Source organism: Moschus berezovskii, chromosome 4 (assembly GCF_049115385.1).
Source record: "Moschus berezovskii isolate FMDL1 chromosome 4, NW_MosBer_1.0, whole genome shotgun sequence".
Lineage (NCBI taxonomy): Eukaryota > Metazoa > Chordata > Mammalia > Artiodactyla > Moschidae > Moschus > Moschus berezovskii.
Window position 1 is genome coordinate 98948704 of NC_142463.1, and position 17861 is coordinate 98966564.

Genomic DNA, 17861 nt, shown 5'->3' on the forward strand with positions numbered 1-17861 from the left:
CCTTCTTCGGACAAAAGATTTCACTCATTGAAGTGCCAGGAATACTTCATTATTAAATAATTTCACATAAAAATCCTATGGTGTAGATCATAAGACCAGCTTTGTAACTAGTAAGTGGTACAGGAGACAACAATAAGGAAGTGGGCTTTCAAAGAAAGGAATAAGTTTACCTTCCACGAGCCAACAAAACAGAAAGGTCAATTTCAAGTAGGAGTTCTTAAGCTGGGTTCATGGACTTGTAAAACTGTACACAAAATTTTGAGAGTTTATGTACATATTTTTCTAGGTAGAAGGTCCATATTTTAATCAAAGGAAATAGTGACACGCCCCCTACCCCCCAAAGTATAAGAACTCTGAGGACAAGACTTAATGAAAACAAGATGAGGTACATTAACATATCTAAAGAAAGAATATGCCTCCTGGAGGGGTGAAAGCTTAGAAAAAGCAGCTCCTTTGGGAAAACTTTGGCCATCTGTTTTAAAGCCACGTCCAAGGGAAATGGTGCTATGACACCAGTCAGGAATATGTTGTCCAAGGAGCATGTATGCTCCAAAGTGAGGACGGCGTTTTGGGTTATCACAGCTTAATTACAGTCGCCAGTGAAGTGACCCAAAGACCACCCCCACCCCACACACACACCTTGTTCTGATTCCACACCCATCAAGCTACCTTATTTAATCACCTGGTTTCCCAATTAATTTTCCCTACAAGTAGAGAAATTAAATTTTCCTGCAAGTAATCAGTAAAGAAAAGTAGCTGGTACCCCCGATCATTCTGTCTTCATATAGGATATGCTGTGTGCACATATGCATGTGAAAATGCTTGCGTGTGTGCCCGTCTGTGTGTGTGTACTGTGCAAACACACAGACGCACGTGAACTGGACTCCTACCTACCTGGCTACTACTATCTTGGCTAGTTCTTCTCATCATTCCAATCTCTTAATGTTGAAATGCTCACAGCTTCAGTACTTAGACCGCTTCTCTTTCTAAAAACACTACCTAAATGATCACACGCAATCTCATAGCTTTAAGTACTGTATACACTGAAGACTTACAAATTTATACATGCATCTAGATGTCTCTCTTGAGGTTGGGTCTTATATATTCAACTGTCTACCTGACATCTCCATTCAAATGTTCACTAGTCATCTAAACTCCTGATCCAAACTAGTCATCTAAACTCCTGATGTCTAAAACTCAACTCCTGATCTTCAACCCAATCCCCAAAGTCTTATTCCTCTTGCTGTCTTTACCATCTTAGCAAGTGGCAAATTCATTCCTATAGTCGCTCTAGCCAAAAACCTTGGAATCAATCTTGACTCCTTCCTCCCATCGTACTGATTAGATAATCAGTAAAAAAACAAGCAAACAAACAAAAAAACCTTGTTGACTGTACATTCTTTAAAATACATATCAAGAATCTGATCACTTCTCATCTTTGATGAAATCAACTTACTGAGATTCTCTGGTGGCTCAGATGGTAAAGAATCCACCTGCAATGTAGGAGACCCAGGTTTGATCTCTGGGTCAGGAAGATCACTAGAGAAGGGAATGGCTATCCACTCCAGTATTTTTGCCTGGGCAATCCCGTGGACAGAGGAGCCTGGTGGGTTACAATCCATGGGGTTGCAAAGAGCTGGACAGGACTAAGCGACTAAACACACAAGCACATTTTTATTACTCATCCTTGTCTAAGCCACTATCATCCCTGTGCAGATCTTGTACTGGCCTCTGATTGGTCTTACTTCCATCTTGTTCTTCTGTTTTTAACATAACAGCTAGGGTAAGTTTAAAAACCTGTGTCAGCCTTCCTTCCTCTAAACAAAGCCTTCCAATGGCTTTGCAATTCAATCCTAATAAAAGACAAAGTCTTTATAATTGCTTCTAAGATACTATATAATTGTCTTCCCCACGTCCACCTTCCTGTTAGCCATCTGATTTCATATCTCCATTATGTCCTGACAGCCATGCAGAAACTCCAATCCTGGGTCAAGGCTAAAAAGCTCATTCTTCACTTACATATTTTGGTACTTGAGCACTTTTGGTGAGAAATCTTAAAACAATGTAGAATCTACCCATAAATCTAAGTTATAGTTTCTTAGGCCCTCTACTCTCAACACTGCTTAATGAATCATTTTTAAAAACTTACATAGTACTAACGATGTGCCTGGTACTGGTCCAGACACATAAATATCAACTCACTTAATCCTCACAGTAATTCTGGGAGGTAGACATTTTTATTGTCTCCATTTTACAGATGAAAAAGCTAAGGTATAGAAAAGTTAAATGACTTGCCAAGTATGTATTGCTAGCTGGCAGGAGAGCTTACTAGCTCCAAACTCTGGCAGTCTGCCTATGGAATTCAAGCTTTTAACTCGTCTTACAGATGAGGTAAATGAGGTATAGATGTCAGTAACTTGCCCAAGGACTTCCAATTACCAAACAGAACTTGACTTTGAACCCAGGCAGTCTGACTTTGAGTGCTCATCTGCTAAACCACTACCTGATTCCATTATCTCAGGACTGAAGCTCCTTGAGTGAATTTATACCCATCAGGTTTTAGGGTTCCTGAATTTCCCACCCCAAACTCATCTAGACCCACAGTCACCTCTACCCCCTTTCTCCCAGCCTCAGAGTTGATCTGTTTCTCCTGGTGTTCAATCATTTGCTCTGGATTACATTTTTTTCCAACTCTTTCCTGTATCTGTAATCTCTCCATCTTTACTGGCTCCTGCAATCATGCTCCGAAGGCAATGGCACCCCACTCCTGTACTCTTGCCTGGAAAATCCCGTGGGCGGAGGAGCCTGGTAGGCTGCAGTTCATGGGGTCATGAAGAGTCGGACACGACTGAGCGACTTCACTTTCACTTTTCACTTTCATGCATTGGAGAAGGAAATGGCAACCCACTCTAGTGTTCTTGCCTGGAGAATCCCAGGGACGGGGGAGCCTGGTGGGCTGCTGTCTATGGGGTCGCACAGAGTCGGACACGACTGAAGTGACTTAGCAGAAGTAGCAGCAGCAGCAATCATGCTCAAGTCTCCATCATCCCCAAAGACCTTACCTCCAAAAAATTCTCTTCGTCAGACCATTCTTTAAAGCTCCCTTCTCCCTCTCTGGCATGTCATTCCTATTCAGGCTCCTCACAAGAGCAGTCCCAACTTCCTCACCTCTCATCTCATTCAGTTCAGTCGCTCAATCGTGTCCGACTCTTTGCGACCCCATGAATCACAGCACGCCAGGCCTCCCTGTCCATCACCAACTCCCAGAGTTCACTCAAACTCATGTCCATCGAGTCGGTGATGCCATCCAGCCATCTCATTCTCTGTCGTCCCTGTCTCCTTCCCAGCATCAGAGTCTTTTCCAGTGAGTCAACTCGTCGCATGAGGTGGCCAAAGTATTGGCGTTTCAGCTTTAGCTTCAGTCCTTCCAATGAACACCCAGGATTGATCTCCTCTAGAATGGACTGGGTGGATCTCCTTGCAGTCCAAGGGGCTCCCAAGAGTCTTCTCCAGCACCACAGTTCAAAAGCATCAATTCTTTGGCGCTCAGCTTTCTTCATTAATCTGCACCAATGACCTCTAAAGCTGCTGTTGTTGCTAATATCATTAGTGATACACCACTTAAAAACCCTGAGAGCTAATTTTTAGTCTGTATCATACTATAGCACTATTTTGCTCTTCATTTTCCTTTGAAATTCTCTTCCCTCTTGGAATCCTTTGACTCGCAATTTAATGATTCTTCTCTCATCTCTCTGTTGGATTTTTCAACTCTGGTCTATCTCTCTCAGTTTAACACTATGAAGGGTTAAAAACTGCTAATGTTTGAAAATTATTTTTCCCACTTTATGTGCTTTTCTTGATGATCTCTCTAAACACATAATTTAAAGTGCTACTCAGCTGACAGCTATCTTGTCAGGGATCTTGGCTTTGTTATTTTTTTTTTGGAAGAGCCCCTTCTTTCTCTCCCCATTCCTCCTTACATGTGGTCCACATGGAAGCTGGATGACCCTCTCTCCACAGCCAGTGTAAAGGCAGGCATTTGACTTTCAGGAAGACAGGAGTCATGGAACACTGACCAAAAGTCTGCTATTTAGACAGAAAAATAAGATGAGGGGAAAGCTGTGTCTCTGTTTGAGTCATAGATATGTTAATATATTCCCAATCAAAATTAAGGACACATGGTCTGCTAAAGAATTTCTGTTCTATTTTAGAATGTGAAAAACAATGTGGGAGATGTCATGTGGATGCTGAAACATTGGAATTTCCAAGACATTTTAAAGATTGATGGGTACAACTCATCCGGGGTTTAACAAGATGTTTGGCCACTGTAGTCACGAACTTATAGGAAGATGCTGCAACTAAACCCCATCCAACAGATAAGACATCCTATCATAAAACAGTTTTGTGATTGTGCTAGGTTGATTTCGGGTTTTATTAAACATGTAAATGATAAATTGGTAAGGAAGTATAACAATAAACTTTCCTTAACAACTACTAAAATGTCAATAGGCCATTTTAAAAGAAGAAAATGTAAGTTCTTTGTAATGTAGATATAAATTCTTCTTGAACCATACTACTGTACTCATGTGTGTGTGTGTGTGCATGCATGTGTGTGTGTGCGTGTGTGTATGCATGTTTGTGTGTGCATGCTCAGTCACTCAGTTGTGTCTGGCTCTTTGTGACCCCATGGTCCACCAGGTTCCTCTGTCCATGGAATTCCCCAGGCAAGGATACTAGAGTGGATTACCATTCATTTCTCCAGGGGATCTTCCCAACCCAGGGATCAAACCCACGTTTCCTGCATTGGCAGGCAGATTCTTTACCACTGAGCCACCTGGGAAGCTCCACTGTACTCTATCATGGTCCAGAGAAAAATGGAATAGCACTGGATGGGAAGCTTGTTATTGTTGTTTAGTCACTTAAGTCATGCCTGGCTTTTGCAACCCCGTGGACTGTAACCTGCACTCCTCAGCCCATGGGATTTCCCAGGCAAGAATCCTGGGGTGGGCTGCCATTTCCTTCTCCAGGTGGGAAGTTTACAAATGGCCTTATTGTCTACACAGTGTAACAGTACAATGAGACTTAGGACTGTTTTCTATATCTCTGCAGAGCATACCAAGATCTGTAGAGCAAAGGTCCTAAGGCATGCCTTCATAGGTTGCTTTAAAGGAACTTATAATGAACGATTAAGAAAAAGGCAATACTGATACAATAAATGAACATTTTACTTCCTTCAGGAGTTGAAAGCATACTCTTATTACTACAAAGGATGATGTCATTTGTTGTATACATAATAGGCATGTTTATTGAACTAGACAGTCTCTTGAGGCAAAACTACACTCAAAACAAAACCTTCTCATCTTAATTCTCAGTTTGTCTATGCTTTTCTATATACAAAGGTAACAAACTTTAGTATAATTTATAGAGGTAGCAAACCCCACTTATGAAAAACAGAAGCTGCACCTGTGAAACAATGTATATATCATAAACTGTTTCCTGGTGGAGTGTTCACAAAAAAATCTCAATAAAAAACAACCCTCTCCCCAAATCAAGCTTTCCATCTGTCTTAAAGCAAATGTCCATAAACAGAGAGAGTATATAAGGAAGGATTTGTTACTTTCTATAAGAAAGGTACAAAGTCCTATAAAATTTCAAAATGGGAACAATCATTTCCAGCATAAGAACAGTTTTCCATACATGAGTTTTGTTTTTGTTGTTTTTTTTTATTTTAAAGAATCACTACTCTTTAAAGATTGATGGGTATATACAAAGTAAAATGTGAAGAAAGGTTTTTACAAGGAGAGACAGTGACATTAACAAAGAAGTCAAAGGAAATAGTTCTGAGCAAACTTGGAAGTTCTATTAACTCCAGGGCAGAGGATCCATGTAGGACAGCAATGACCTGGAGAAGAAGTGTTTTGGATCTGGACTGTGAAAGGAAGGTCGGAATGTGGGGTTATAAGGAGTCTAAACTTTATGAGAGGCCCTCAAAGATTTCTGAACAAGGGAACAACATCATTAGCACACTGCTTTGGGGAGGTTAATCTGGTCAGATTGACTTTGGGGGAGGATGAGGGGAAGGATAGCATGGAGATGAGAAGGATCACAAGGTTCTTAAGATTGGTAAGAGGTAGAGGAGAGAGAAGAATTATATATCATTGAAGACAATCATCATAAAGCACAGAGGATCCACCAGGCACTGTGCATTGGCCAAGGGACTTTACACATATGAGAGAATTTTGAATCCACATAAAAGTTTTACCATGTGAGTATTACTATTAATACTTTGCAGATGAGGAAACTGAGGTGTAGTGAGGTTACATAACTTGCCTGACATCACACAGTTAGCATCTGGTCTGACTGATCCCGAAAGCCATGTCCCTTCTGCTTTACCACACTTTCTCTTCGTGAGAAGTCAGTCAAGTTTAAGATGACAAGTGTAATGTTTGTATGACTGTTGAGTCTCTAGACACTGGCTTCTCTGAGTTACTGAGTTTCACAGCTTGGCAGTATGGGGGCGCCTGGAAACTTGCCAGCCATGGGAGAAGCCAATATTGCCTGCATAGAAGGAATTTCCTTCACAACCAAGATGGCCAGGTAACCAGTATCCACGGAGCGCCAACCTGGCTCTCTCCCTAGAATTGGCAAGGGCTCCACATCATCTGGTCCTTAACATCTCCCTTGGGACTCCACCTTCACGCTGCACACTTACCCCCAACCCAAGAGGCTCTTTTCTCTTCCAGTAAATTTATGAACTGGCTGCTCAGACCATTCTCCCCTTGGGAGGACAGGAATCCAAATCAGGGATTTAAGTAAACAGCTCCATTTCCCTTCACAATTACATTCTCCTGCTCCCCAAAAGGGGTTCAAACTATTAAAGAGTGAGGCTGAATGAATGTAAAATAGAATGGTCCATACAAAGTCTCTGTTCATGAGAGTTATAAGGAAATGTTCATGAGAAGCCCTTTGTCTGGTGTGTAAAATGAATTCTATTCAATGTTGCTAATTGTGAAGCCTCAACAGCATCCCAACTAATGTACTAATTAGTAATAACACTTCAATTCATAACAGACTCTACTAAGAACTTTTTGGAATGAGAATCTTTTAGAATAAAATTCTTACTCATTCCTTGTAGAAATGCCCCACAACACTAATTACTTTAATCTTTCCCATCTTCTCACTTTGCACCTCTGTTACTTTTGAAGAAAGTATTCTGGCCATAAATCCCAACTAGACCCTAGATAGTGGTCCCCTGGCCATCCATAAGCTTCAGCACTCACCACCTCCCCTCCGCCTGCAGGGCTGTGCACAGGTTGACCTTGCAGCTATAGACTGTGTATAAACACAACTTCCTACATGCACCTAGGGACTTATGTGTTAAAAGCCCTTATTTTACACAGGGTAATCCTAGTGGCAGTAGCCAGAGAGAGACACGGATATAAATTTATAAGACAGCTTTGCTCCTTTCTCATAACTCATTGAGCCAAACAAGACTGTAGGTTCAGCAACAACAGAGGGTGATTTATAATTTCTACTCTGCATGTTATCATGGCAAGATATATAAGTGACTTTCACAGAACAGATTTAAAATTTTGCATGGCAGTTACCAGCATATTAACATGGGTAATTTGCTTCAGAATTTAATGTCTTTTAATACATTGAGTACACAGAATTTGGAATCAGTACTGCCTAGGGTTACCATCTTGGCTCTGATACTTGCTATGTGACCTTGGGTGAGTTATTTAACCTCTCAGTAGCTTCATCTGTAAAATGGGGCTAATATTAACAATGACCTCACTGCATTGTTAGGATTAAACAAGCCAATGAGTGTCAAGTGTTTCAAACAATGTATGGTGCATGGTAAACACTCAATAAAAGTGTGCTGGCATCATTTCCCTTCTCATCAGATTCCGAAATAACTGAAATGATCGCAGTCCCATCAGACCAGTGCCCCCAAATGAATTAAACATTGAATTAATTTTAGTACAAATAAGAAAATAATACCTATTGAACTAAAACTTTAAAGGATACTGACATTTACTTGTTTAATTCATCATCATTACAGAACTGGTAAAAAATAAATAAATAAATAAATTCTTCGAGGGCCAGGCACAATTCTGAACATTCTATGCTCTAGAAACATGTGTATCTAGAGTGAACAAAGTCTTTCCAAGAAGAAACAAAGGACAAGCATAGAAGAGCTGTGTGGCTTTTAATAGCCCTACTGCTCAGGTGTTCCCTGTGCTCAAAGTTGGGCCCGGCTGGTTGAGAGCTCCAGTCCCCTCTGTGTCCTCAGCCTGAGCCTCAGGACAAAGGTGACTCAATCCTGTGTCTCAGTTTATCTTTTTTAGCAATGTCCTAATACTGAATATGTAAACAGTTCCAAGAAACCCCCGCTGCTGGGAAGTGAAAATTTCATCATTGAAACTGTCAATACCGCCAGGCTTCTTTTCTAGGAATTGTTACATTCAACCTCAGGACAGCTTCATGTTGTGCTGATTTGGTTCCAGTTATTTTTATCATCCTAAATTGAGCATGCACTGATGGATATATGTACTATTAGTTACTAAAGAATGCATTTGTAAAGTTATACCCTCCTTTGGGTATATCTTACAAGGAAACACATTTGAAGCTTGCCTCCACAATTCCAAGATTTTGAATAACTGAAAGAATATGGATACTTTTGTTTTAAAAAGTTTTTCCACCTGCTGAAATACATGTAGAACTGACTGTTTAAAAAGGCCAATGTGTTGTTCCGTAGAAGCTAATTTTGTCTTATTTTTTAGAGAAAGGCAAATAAATACACAGTGGATTCTTCTAACAATAAATGATGATGATAATGAAAAATGGGAAGATACAATGAAAATTTAATCAATAAGTAAATATTTTAGACAGCTAAACAACAAAACATTGCATGTTGTCCTCAAGATTAAAGGAGAATATGGGAAGCATTCTGAAAACTACAAACTGTTATATTAGAGCAGAAAATTATTAATGGAAATAACAGATTCCACTTGAAAACTGTTATTTGTGATACGTTATATTATTTTATGTTTCTGAAAGCATTGATGAAAAATCTACAATCATTATTCCAAGAACCTTAAATAAGAAGCAGTGTAACCAAGGTCATTAGGTGCTCCATCCACGGTGGAGTTACCTGGGACTGTAGAATTTCACTAGAACACCAGGACGCGAATGCAGAGGAGAAACTGACATCTCTGTCCACTGGTTGGTGTCCCAGCCTAGAGGGCAGGGAATGTAAAAGTGGAAATTGAGAGAACCTCTATGGGTTAGAAATCAGGGTGGTCAACTGTGCTTTTGAAGAGACAAAAGGGCAGTCAACAATGCAGTTCTTAGCCAACCAGAAGTAGGCTCAATGTGAGGAAGACTGTGCCAAAGAAAAAAGAGAGCTGTAGATGAATTTTGGTACATGATTACAGGACCATAAACAGTCAGATGATGGGGTGGGATGAACCTAGATACGACCCTGCTTTGCTCAGGAAGCAGGGTAGTTAAGAAAAAGTGTTAAGCTTCTGACTGGGAATAAGAGGTAGGGTACGACTTCCCTGGTGGCTCAGACGGTAAAGTGTCTGCCTACAATGCTGGAGACCTGGGTTCCATCCCTGGGTTAGGAAGATCCCCTGGAGAAGGAAATGGCAACCCACTCCAGTACTCTTGCCTGGAAAACTCCATGGATGGAGGAGCCTCATAAGCTACAGTCCATGGGGTTGCAAAGAGTCGGATGTGACTGAGCGACTTCATTTTCACAGATAAGAATTTATATAGAGAGAAAACTGTCAATGCCTGAGCAGGGTTAAATTCAGTCATGCTGGAGTCAATGTATCACCTCTATGCCTATAAATTATCTTTCTGCATCTAGTGTCTCACATGGGCAGAGCAGCTCCTATCATAAGCCTGTACATTTATCCTGTGGAAATTCAGGAGGAAGGCTTAGGCCTCTAATTCATTCTGACTCTAATTCATTCCTTTTTATGGCTGAGTAATACTTCATTGCACATATGTACCCCAATTTCTTTATCTATTCATTTGTCAATAGGCACCTAGATTGCTTCCCTGTCCTAGCTGCCACAAACAGTAAGTAGTGCTGCAATGAACATTGTGGTACATGTGTCTTTTTGAATTATGGCTTTCTCAGGGTATATGCCAAGTTGTGGGACTGCTGGGTCATATGGTAGTTTTATTCCTATATTTTTAAAAGAAATCTCCATGCTGTTCTCCATTGTGGCTGTATCCATTTACACTTCCACCAACTGTGCAAGACGGTTCCCTTTTCTCCACATCCTTTTCAGCATTTACTGTTTGTACATTTTTTGATGATGTCTGTTCTGACTGGTAGGAAGTGATACTTCAGTGTAGTTTTGATTTGCATTTCTCTAATAATGAGCAATGTTGAGCACTGTTTGTGTTGTCTATCTGAATGTCTTTTTTGGGGGTCTTCTCCCATTTTTGATTGGGTTGTTTTTCTGATATTGAGCTGCATGAACTGCTTGTAGTAATATATTCTGGAGATTAGTCCTTTGTCAATTGCTTCATTTGCAATTATTTTCACCCATTCTGAGAAAAATGCTCTACTTTTATCTGCTTTATCTAAGAGGGATTCATCTACGATTTTATTTGATAAGAGACCACTGGGCAAATGGGAAAAGGCTGAGTGGGAATCCTGGCACTACCATTTACCAGCTCTCTGATGGGAATATTTTCTAACCTCTTCAAACCTTAGTTTCCAGTTTTATAAAATGGATAGAATAATATTTACAGGATTTTTGTGAGAAGTAAATAAGATAAAGCTGTATAGTACATAACAAGGCGGCTTACCACATAACAAGCCTTAGCTAAATGTTAGTTCCCTCTCTGAAAGACAGAAGGATATGCATACATACATGCTTAAATATAAAATAGATACATTATATGTGTGTGTGTGTATATATATATGTGTGTGTGTATATAGATATATATAGAAAGAGACTTCCCAGTTGGTGTCAGTGGTAAAGAACCTGCCTGCCAATGCAGGAGATGTAAGAGAGGCAGGTTTGATCCCTGGGTTGAGAAGATCCCCTGGAGGAGGGCATGGCAACCCATTTCAATACTCTTTCCTAGAGAATCCAATGGACAGAGGAGCCTGACAGGCTATGATCCATAGAGTTGCAAAGAGTTGGACACCTCTGAAGCAACTTAGCATCCGTGTGCTCACACACACACACATTCACACACATTCGTATAAGCTTCCACAGACAGTTCTGTAACCTGTAGACATGCAATAGGTATACTGAGAAAGATTCTGGCAGTCAGAAACCTTACCCTCTTCAGCATTTCCTGACTGTGGCTGCTAGCATAAATGTTCAGCATTGATTCACACTTTCTCCTCTGTATTTTCAGCAGTTACCCTCAGTTTTCATCAGCTACACAAAGAGATTTTCAAAGATTTTAAAATACTATTGTTTTGAATAAGCTAAGTCAGTTCACATGGAAAATTAACCTAAAAAGCATTTTAAACAAATGGACTCATAGACTGAGCTTAAAAGGAGCTTTAAAGTGGATCCACGCAACATCCTTATTTAAGAAAAGCACAGAGAGGAGGTAGCCAAATCAAACTGGCAGAGTGAGCAGCTAGCACAATTTCCAGAGGGTTGCAGCAGTCCTGACAGCTTTCCAGGCTGATTAGTTCATGTTGCTGGTTGGACAGACAATGGACAAGGCAGAGAAAAGCTAAAGAGTCACTGGGAACACTACCCCAATTTAATGCCATTAAGATCACAGAAATCTCAAACAACAAATACTAATTGGAAAATATGGAATGAAAGGCCAACAGTCAATTTTACCATCCTAATTCCATAATAAATTAGCATTGTGACATTAGGCAAGTCACTTAACTAAAGTCTACTTCTAGATGCTTAAAATAAAGTGTTAATACCTATCTTAAAGTCTTGATATGAAGTATTCTGGAGGATTAGTGCCAAAATCCATAACCTCAGTCTAATCACGAGAAAAATATCAGACAAACCCAAACTGAGAGACATTCTACAAAATAATTAACCAATTCTCTTCAAAAAGGCCAAGGTCATGAAAGACTGAGGAAGTGCCATAGATTGGGGGAGACATGACAACTAAATGCAATATGGGATCCCGCATTTGATCCTAAACCAGGAGACTAGTGGAAAAATCGGTGAAATTTGAAATTGTCCCATGTTAATTTCTTGGCTTTGATAAGTATATTATGCAAGATGAAGCTGCTTGGTGAAGCATATACAGGAATGCTCTGTACTAATTTTGTGACTCTTTATCCCAAATGATTTCTTTTAAAGCTTTAAAAAAAAAAGAGCAATTTTTAAAAAAGACTTGTTGTAAGAACTAAACACAAGATCAAAAATCTAATCAGTTCACTTGAGTCACTCAGTCATGTCCGACTCTTTGTGACCCCATGAATCACAGCACGCCAGGCCTCCCTGACCATCACCAACTCCCAGAGTTCACTCAAACTCATGTCCACAGAGTCGGTGATGCCATCCAGCCATCTCATTCTCTGTTGTCCCCGTCTCCTCCTGCCCCAAATCCCTCCCAGCATCAGAGTCTTTTCCAGTGAGTCAACTCTTCCCATGAGGTGGCCAAAGTATTGGAGTTTCAGCTTTAGCATCAGTCCTTCCAATGAACACCCTGGACTGATCTCCTTTAGAATGGACTGGTTGGATCTCCTTGCAATCCAAGGGACTCTCAAGAGTCTTCTCCAACACCACAGTTCAAAAGCATCAATTCTTCGGTGCTCAGCTTTCTTCACAGTCCAACTCTCACATCCATACATGACCACTGGAAAAACCATAGCCTTGACTAGACGGACCTTTGTTGGCAAAGTAATGTCTCTGCTTTTTAATATGCTATCTAGGTTTCCTTCCAAGGAGTAAGCATGTTTTTATTTCATGGCTGCAGTCAGCATCCGCAGTGATTTTGGAGCTCCCCCAAAATCTAATACATTGCCTATTTTTGCAGGCATGATTCCTGCATTGAATAACCATAGGTCACATTTAGTGACCATAAACCTTAGAAACAGTATGTTAATACTGGCCAAATCCAGGATGGGACAGCTAATAAGAAGTGTGTTGTTCAACAGTGATAAAATGTAGACATTTTATACTTTACCTGAATGATCACAAATATTCTTGCAAAAGTCTACTAACCGTCAATATTTCACTCTTTGCACAATACAATCATAAGTTAGTGCTTAAGTAAGTGTGGATTCTGGGTTTGGTCAATGATGACAGGCTTAAATTTACCTAATGCCATCAGTGTTTAAACATAAAATGTCAGATCTTCATTCCTCTGACTCTGTGACTACTCTCATCTTGTCAGACTTCAATGGTTTTCTGTCAGGTAACACCTGGCAAAATAAACCGCATTCATATAAATTGTAGACATTCATAATGAGTAAGGCTTGATACACCATTATTTCTGTTTTCTCTCTAGCTTTCATTTTAAACTTGATTCTACATTTAGCCTTGAAGGGCAAAAGCCTCCTCTTGAGATAACTAAGGTCCCCAATACCAAGGTTATTAACCAAGATTTTGCCTTCATAGGAAATCATTAAAACAACCCACGAATCTCAGTACTCTGGCAAAGTACTGCCATGGTTCATCCACTTTTGCTTCTCACCTCAGGAAGTAACTGTACAGCCAAAACTAATAAGAAGCAAATTGCCATTTCTTACTTGTTGATAGAATCATTCCTGTGATAAATATACATTTCTTTCCATTATATTATATCCCTGAAAAATAATTTTTGTTTTCTACAAAGGTTATGAGATACCATAAAAGTGTCTAATGCATCTGGTTTAAGAATCCAATTCTTCCTTCACATATTTCTGCATCTGTTCACAAAATCTCTTTGACTTCAAAGGAAGCTTTTCAAGTGAAAAAGAAGATACATACAGGGAAAACGGCCATAAATTTTTCGTTTTCTAAAGCCATTTTAATAACTTTTCTAAGGCCATTTTAAATAACTGCACTGTGGGACAAGTCCTGTCCCACAAACTCTCCCTCAGAGATCTACAATAGCACAGATGATATAATGGCTATGCATTCATCTGAAGATTTATGTTTTAAGACTTTTTTCTGGGTCTGAGAGTGGTATCTCTTCAATTTAGAACATGTGAAAAATACAGAAAGCTTAAAGAAGAACACTTAAATCACTTTTAATCCATTATTTAGGAAGACCAAAGAGAAAGCAAAAGAAGTTAAGAACAGCTGTTTCCTTCTAGTCGTTTTTCCTGTACATAGATACTTACATAAATATTTATTTGCAAATATAATATTATAATGACACTGTGAATGTAATTTTGTATCTTTTCTCAATTGGTCTATCAAAAGACTGCACTAGTCCTTCAAACCATCATTTTTAATGACTGAAAATTATAGGAGGAAATGGAGGGCTAAATTAGGAATTTGGAATTAGCAAATACAAACTACTATCTATAAAACATAAACAACATGGTCCTACTGTATAGCACAGGGAACTATATCCCTTATCCAGCAACAAGCCATAATGGAAAAGAATCTGAAAAAGAATTTTAAAATTTACATGTAGAATTATGCTTTAAGAAGTGCTCTTTCCTATATTTAATTTGTATTCTACCAAAAGCTAAACTAAAAGTTTGAGAACACTATCTTGGAGAATCTACATCTTGAAACAATCTAGATTAACAGTTAAGATAACTGTATTCATAAATGCCACTGAAACAATAGTAGAGATTTCAAATGCTGTTCTTTAGCGTTTATAATGATTTAATGCCCTAAACTTCCCGGGACAAGCATTAGCAGACTGTAGTTTGTTTTTCTTTTCTCTTTGATTCTGTTTCTCATGACATTCACAACTCTTGAGTTTGCTATGAGAGGGAGTTTGGGTCTAAGATTTAGTAACTTTGGATTCACAGGTTTTATTATGCTACTATTAGCTAGAAATATAGTATCTAACTATAGTAATCAACCAAATCTTCCCCCCACCCTCAGCTTGTGGGATCTTAGTTCTACCACCGGGGATTGAACCCACACCCTCAGCAGTGAAACCTTAAAGTCCTAACCTCTGGGACACCAAGAATTCCCAGTAATCAACCAATTCTGGTACTACAGAGTCAAATCTCCAAACTTCAAAGAGAGGGATATTTGCTGTATTTATCTAATTCGCAATCAATTCTTACTTAACTATGCCACCCGCAATTTAAAACAACATTTAAATAACTGTTTTGATAAATAACTTTCCAGTGTAATATCCTCTATTCTTACAAGAATCTGGTTAGGCCAATATCTATGAAAAACACTTAAGTACAGAAAGTTAAGTAGATAATGGGATGATTAGAAAACCAAGTTGAATTTATATCTGGGTTTTGACAATATCACTGCTTTACTTTGGCTTCATTATCGTGGAGCCACTCATGTTTCAAAGCTTAAAGTAACACTGTCATCAGTCTAACCCTTCCTCCACCCATTTTGCTGAAAGTCCAGAGAGATAAAGTGATTTGTCATGTCACACTTCCTTGGTGGCTCAGATGGTAAAGAATCCGCCTGCAATGCGGGAGCCTTGGGTTCTGTTCCTGGGTTGTGAAGTTACCCTGTAGGAGGGCATGGCAACCCAACCCACTCCAATATTCTTGCCTGGAGAATTCCATGGACAGAGGAGCCTGGTAACAGCAGTGCTACCAGAACAGGACCACACCTTTGTCAAGCTTGCTTAAATTCCTTCATAGAACCTTCTAGATACAGGTCTGCTACCGGACAATGGGGAGAAATCAAGAGTGGAAGATACACTGATATTGCTCAAGTATTGCACTGCCAGAGGGGAGGATGCCAAGAGGGTGCACCTCCTTAAACAGTCTAGTTACTAATGAGATGTCTTCTCCAATTTCTCCGCCAGGTCCCTTGGCTTACTGTTAGAGAAAGTAAAGTAAAAACAGCAACAACATCAGGACTAGGTGGGCAGCGCCGGATGAACTAGCTCTCCGGTGTCTGACAACGTAACACAGGGAAGAGCTTCCCGGGTTGCCCGGCAACAGTGGACGTGCGGCCCTCGGAGAGGAAGGTACTAAGGCCAAGTGGGCGAGAGGCGGCGCGCTCCTCCCACCAGGGGCGCGTTACGTCACGCGTATCCGTGCAACGTCGCCACGCTCCGAGAAGGACGGCAGTCGTAGGCGAATCAACCTTAGGGACAGAAGAGCTCGGTACTCTCCAGAGAAAACGGGAAGGGTGAAGCAAAAGGAGGGAGGAAAGCGGGGCGAGAAGGACCTAGCGAGATGGGAAACCGGCGGAAGAAGGGGTAGCATTGGTTACCTGGGGAACGGGAGCAGCGTCGGGTCCTTGATGAAGTGCCCGGATGAAGTTCCAGCACTCACGGGCTTTCCGCATTGAGTGGAGCGCCATCTTGAAAAGGGCGGAGCCGTCTTGTTTTGAGTGACATCTGGTCAGAGGAAGCCCCCAGATTCGCAGTGCGTTTGCTTGCTGCGCATGCGCCTTTGCTCTCGGGGCGGTCCTCTGAGCTGGTGCCTGGGGGTATCCGGCCTTCGCAGAGCAGGTGTGGGATAGGATCCGGATCGGTCTTGACTTTAGTATATGCCATGGAGACCTAGTATTTGCGCAGGTTTCTTGAAGGACGGGATATTAGTAACAGCGTTTTAAATTGGAAGAAAGTGAAAAAGCCTTTCGGATCCTAACCGTCCTGAGGCAAGCTTTTAAGAAGTTTCTCTGGCAGTGGGACCTCCCTAATCCTCTTAGAGGGCAGCAGGTGGTTTTTTGAGACATACGTGGCCTCGTTAATGCATTTGATCTGCAAATGTTTGCTGAACCCGGCGTCTGCTAGGTATTGAAAGTGCAAAGAAAGACGTATCTTGCCTTCAAGTAGTGTATGGGGTAGCAGATAAATGATGCACTGTTTTAGGTGTTAAAGAAGTAAATGCCAACATTGGGGAAGTGGGATGGTAAAGACTGTGGTGCTTCAGCCTCCCCTAAAGAAGGCGTCAGAAGGAAGAAGATACTTGACAGAAGAAAGCATTTTGAGTTTTAGCTTAAATTATGAGAAGAGTTAACAGGCTACTCCTACCTCTGTTAATGCACCCAAAAATCTGTCAGTAAAAATATAATTGGGAAAGATTCGTTAGAATTCCTTTATGTGTTATGTTGTATTTATTCATTAGGGAGAGGTAGGAGATAAATGCAGGAGATAAAAGGATACCAGTACACTTAATGGAACCGAAATCTAACAAAGACAAAACTATTAAACTAAAACCATACAGTAAAAATCTCGTAAGAGAGGTACAGAGTACTGGTGAAGTTCAAGCATAATTGATGTAATTCAGAAATAAGCAGAGAAGGAATCATAGGAATGAGGGCAAAAAGAACAAACAAAAACACTAAGGAAATCAAGTCTCATTCTTCGACAGAACTAATCTGTTTGGTGATCTCTGTTAAATATGAGGTGCTTGTAGTACTTGCAAATATGGCACCAATTAGATAGATAGGTCTGGACCTCAGGAAAGAGGTCTGAGCTACAAAACAGATGGTAATTGAATCCAAGGAAACGTTTGAGACTAGGAGGTAGAGTTTGTGGAATAAAAGTAGTCAGATGATAGAAATTGAAAGGAGTTGCCAAAATATGTTTAAAAGTCCCCCAAATGTGATATTACTGAAACGCAGGAAAGAGACCTTGCCAGCAGAAGTGATGATTGATCTTTATAAAGATGTTTTTATAAACGTGCAGTTTTATAAATGCCTTGATGTTTTATATTCATGTGTACAGTAAAGCATTAACATGATAAAAGTTTTTTTTTACTGGTATATTATTAATTAGATATAATGACCCTAGGAATT

The 17861-nt window shown here is 40.2% G+C and overlaps 1 protein-coding gene across 2 annotated transcripts in view; it reads right to left on the reverse strand.

The window, feature by feature from the left end:
* WARS2 (tryptophanyl tRNA synthetase 2, mitochondrial) overlaps window positions 1–16433 on the reverse strand; it is a 105784-nt gene extending 89351 nt beyond the window's left edge. For both annotated transcript variants that reach the window (XM_055402049.2, XM_055402047.2), the window contains exon 1: window positions 16329–16433. In XM_055402049.2, coding sequence (XP_055258024.1) covers window positions 16329–16418 — 90 coding nt within the window. In that variant the 5' untranslated portion in view covers window positions 16419–16433. The remainder of the gene's footprint in view (window positions 1–16328) is intronic.
* Window positions 16434–17861: the final 1428 nt, after the last annotated feature.